This window comes from Apteryx rowi, unplaced genomic scaffold (assembly GCF_003343035.1).
Source record: "Apteryx rowi isolate R43461 unplaced genomic scaffold, aptRow1 scaffold_111, whole genome shotgun sequence".
NCBI classification, from domain to species: Eukaryota; Metazoa; Chordata; class Aves; order Apterygiformes; family Apterygidae; genus Apteryx; species Apteryx rowi.
The window spans coordinates 2,079,268-2,082,867 of NW_020447320.1; the positions used below are offsets into that span (position 1 = coordinate 2,079,268).

General features: G+C 39.4%; 1 protein-coding gene across 1 annotated transcript in view; it reads left to right on the forward strand.

Annotated features, from left to right (window-relative positions):
* Positions 1–472: 472 nt before the first annotated feature.
* The window catches only part of CACNA2D3 (calcium voltage-gated channel auxiliary subunit alpha2delta 3), a gene marked incomplete at its 3' end in the record, with an annotated part of 218,296 nt that continues 215,168 nt past the window's right edge, over positions 473–3,600 (forward strand). Inside the window, exons 1-2 of the mRNA XM_026076990.1 lie at positions 473–591; positions 1,210–1,291. Coding sequence (XP_025932775.1) covers positions 473–591; positions 1,210–1,291 — 201 coding nt within the window. The remainder of the gene's footprint in view (positions 592–1,209; positions 1,292–3,600) is intronic.

Consider the following 3,600-nt stretch of genomic DNA (forward strand, 5'->3'; position numbering starts at 1 on the left):
GGTTACCGGCGAGGGAAGGGAGACCTCTAGGCAGCTTTCCATTTGCAAAGCGAGCAGTAATTGCAAGAAGACAGCCTCCCCTGTTGGAATCAATAGTCTGCTGTCTTGCTGCTAAGGGCACTTTGGAGCAGCAGTAGGTCACTGAAGTAACTCCAGCACACTGCTGACTGCGGAGTTGTAAAGAACTACATGCAAGTGGCTGCAGTAGTGCTGGAAAACGCTTTGCTGTTACCAAGGACACAATAGTTTTCGAGTCATTAGAGCTTCTCTTCTGGTCCTCTCCTTCCATTACTCAGAGAGGGTCATTCTTGGGAGGGATGAGGATGGAGCTGTGATTTCTTCCAGTGTTGCTTTGGTTGGGGGGGAGGGGGGGTGAGGGTGGGAAAAGAGGCTTTAGCAAGCAAAGCCCCACTGCTGCTGAAATCAGCTTTACTTGAATTTCCCCAAGTCCTTTCAGGCACAGAGAGGCACCATGCCAGAGACTCTGAATCTTCTTCGGGCTTTTTGGGGGGTCTTCTTTATCTTCTGGACAGCCTTTAACACAGCCTTAGTGGATGTGGTTGGATCGGAGCAGCAGATCCCCTTGTCTGTGTAAGTGTTTTCATATTTTTGCTCTCAGGATCATGCTCAAGGGTTAGAACTTGACTGCTGAAGTTGTATTTTATTGCACGTATTTGACTTTTCAAGGCACCTTTGCTCCTGTCAGCTGTGTCTGAAGTGGTATTCTTTAATGCACTCGGCGCTACTTTGGTTTTATTGTAAGAGCATGTGCTGGTGGAGTGTCTGGCTGTAGATGCTTGTATTTACTGAAGTTGGTGCTGTTACCTTAACTCATTCTCATATGAGAATTTATCATCCAGAATTGTTCTGCCATTTTATCTGCTACTTTCCTCTCAACGAATACATGTTTATATTGTACCAAAGCATATTTCTTTACGAGTTGACTCTTTAAATTAAAAAAGTGCAGGTCAGGTAGTTTCATCAGAGGCCTTTCCGTTGGTGTAGCATGTAGCTTGTGCTCGTACTTGAATAGCTACGCTAATCTTTTGCTGTGCTTAGGTTCCTTAGTGAGCTCTCCAGTGCAAAATTGCTTGGATCCTTCTGAGTGCAGCTGAAGCTGTTACAGTCTGTGTTGCTTGCTATGACATGTGTATTACATTTCTTCCTGTCTCTCTCTCTCTTTTTTTTTTTTTTCCCTCCTCTTCACAGTGTGAAGCTCTGGGCCTCAGCGTTTGGTGGGGAAATCAAATCTATTGCAGCCAAGTACTCAGGTTCGCAGCTCCTGCAGAAGGTAAGGATCTCTTCGGTGGTAATAAGCAAGCTTTTAGCAGAGAAAATGGAGGCAGATTTAATTTTTTGAATAGGAAAGCAGAGCAGTGCATCCTTTGGTCCGAGGTCTATTTCTGTTTTGCATACTAGTCCCTGAGGACTCTTTGCATTGCACTGCACTATCTGGAGACTCGTGGATTAAACTGGTTTATTTTTTTGGTTGGTTTTATTATCGGTAGAAAGTAAACTCCAACGTCTATTTCTTGAGAAGTCGAGGTTGAAGAGCTGAGGACTGCGGCTGTTTTGTCTGGTTGCTGCATTGTGGTGATGATGTTTCGGTGTAGAAACAGCTGCTTCCTATGAAAAATGTTAACTTCCTTCAAGGAGCAGAATTTTAGTGCATATTCTATTATTCTTTTTACCCGGTGCCGTATGCATGCAATTCACTGTATCAGGAAAAGAAGGCTGCACTGTTGTTTGTCATCTCTGCTGTTTTTACAATCCCATTATTCCCCAATCATCTCAGGCCAGTGCTGGGATGTATTACATCATTACAGATAAGAGGAATGAATGTGGTTATCTTCCTGCTCAGCTGCACAGCTGGGTAATAAGCTAGTGAAGTATTGCAAAAACTTGAGAAATTGGTCTAAGTCTACATAATTGGGGCAGGGGGTAATGAGAAAGTGGATTGGAGTATTAGACACGTATCAGGAACTGCATCTATTCTAATTTAAATATGCAACCTATATTAAAGTTCCATACTCTAGACAGCTTATTTTTGTAGCAGTTAATGAAAAAAATATAATGAGGAATATGTTAAAAAGAATCTAAGATTACAATTTTACAGCATTTAATATATGATTCTCAAAAGACGATATGGAAATGGTAAAACACCGAGACATTTCCAGACTACAGAGACCACTCATTCAACCCACAGGTTAACTTTCTGCTGTTATTCAGATGTGATTTTAATCCAGAGTAACATTTTATTGTTGGTCTGCTTATGAAGGAAATTATTCCTTCAGGTTGTAGCGCTTATTTTGAAAGACTCATACCATTTTAAAATTACGTAACGGACACTATGTATAACAGTTCAAACAGAAAGCTTATGCTGTCCATTTAAAATGAAGCAACTAACCTCATGATTACACGTGAGTTCCTTAGCAGTATTTATCGTTTCAGTGTTGTATACTCAGGATTGAAAAATATGAATTTCTCTAAGCTAAAATACAGACCTATTAAGATCAAAAGTATTTGAGGTCTGTTACTGCCTTCCAAGGCCACTAGATAGTCTGACTCTTAATATATTTGACAGATCTTTATTTTAATCTGAAAATCTGGGCGCTCAGTGTTTATTAAACTTCTAGTTGAAATTCTTTAAAGTCTGTGTAGTTGTATATCATCACATTTCTTTGGTGAACTCTTTATTTATAAAGCAAAATAACCTTTCAGTTCTGAATGGTTTTGATTAGTATCTACTCAAATATTGTTAAAATGGTTTAATTTTTAATTGGGCCCTAACAAACATGTTGCTTAATCTGACTTTGGAACAATTCCATGCACAACAATTTTTGCACTAAAAAATGATTTTAGAGATTGCATCTATCAAACACAAATGGTCCAACGCTTACTGGAAAAATATGGAACGTGCTGTGTTTTGTAGTGGTGCTAAAATCCACGAAGAGCCAATATAAAATCTTTAATCATTCTTCTTTTCCTCATAGTAGCTACTGCTGTCATCCCTTCTGTAATGTATCTGCCCGCTGAAGTAGTAAGATTTCTTCCTATTGGTGGTGGTTATTGTGGGTAGCTGGAAGCTGTTCATTTTACCTTTTCATCAGCATCCCTTCTGCTTCACTAACAAATCTGTGCTCCTGTTTTTGAAGGTGGATAATATATGTTCGTTCTAAGCTATTTCATTTTTGTTTTGTGCTTTTGTTGTGATATTTCATTACAGAGTGAAAGGGGAAAGACAAAATGCGAGTATGACAGGTATTTAGGGCAACCTTATTCCTTCTTCACATCCCCTAGCTTTTTCTTTTTGTCTGACTAGTGGTTTGGAGAAACCTTTAGTGCTTTTTAGTTTTATTTAAAGTTCCAAGTGTATCTGTTCTTTTAAGTTTGGCATTTTGTACTGCCGACTGCGGCAAATGAGCCTGGATGACAGCTGACTTTAACATATATCTTTTTGTATTGTTTAAGTATATATTTTTTCATAAGCTTGCGTGAATAAGCACATACTAAGTTTCAAGATTTGCAAGCATTTTCAACACACAAAGTCAGTGGCAGAAGTTGTCATAACGCTTGACAGTGACAGTGCAGTAGTGCTCT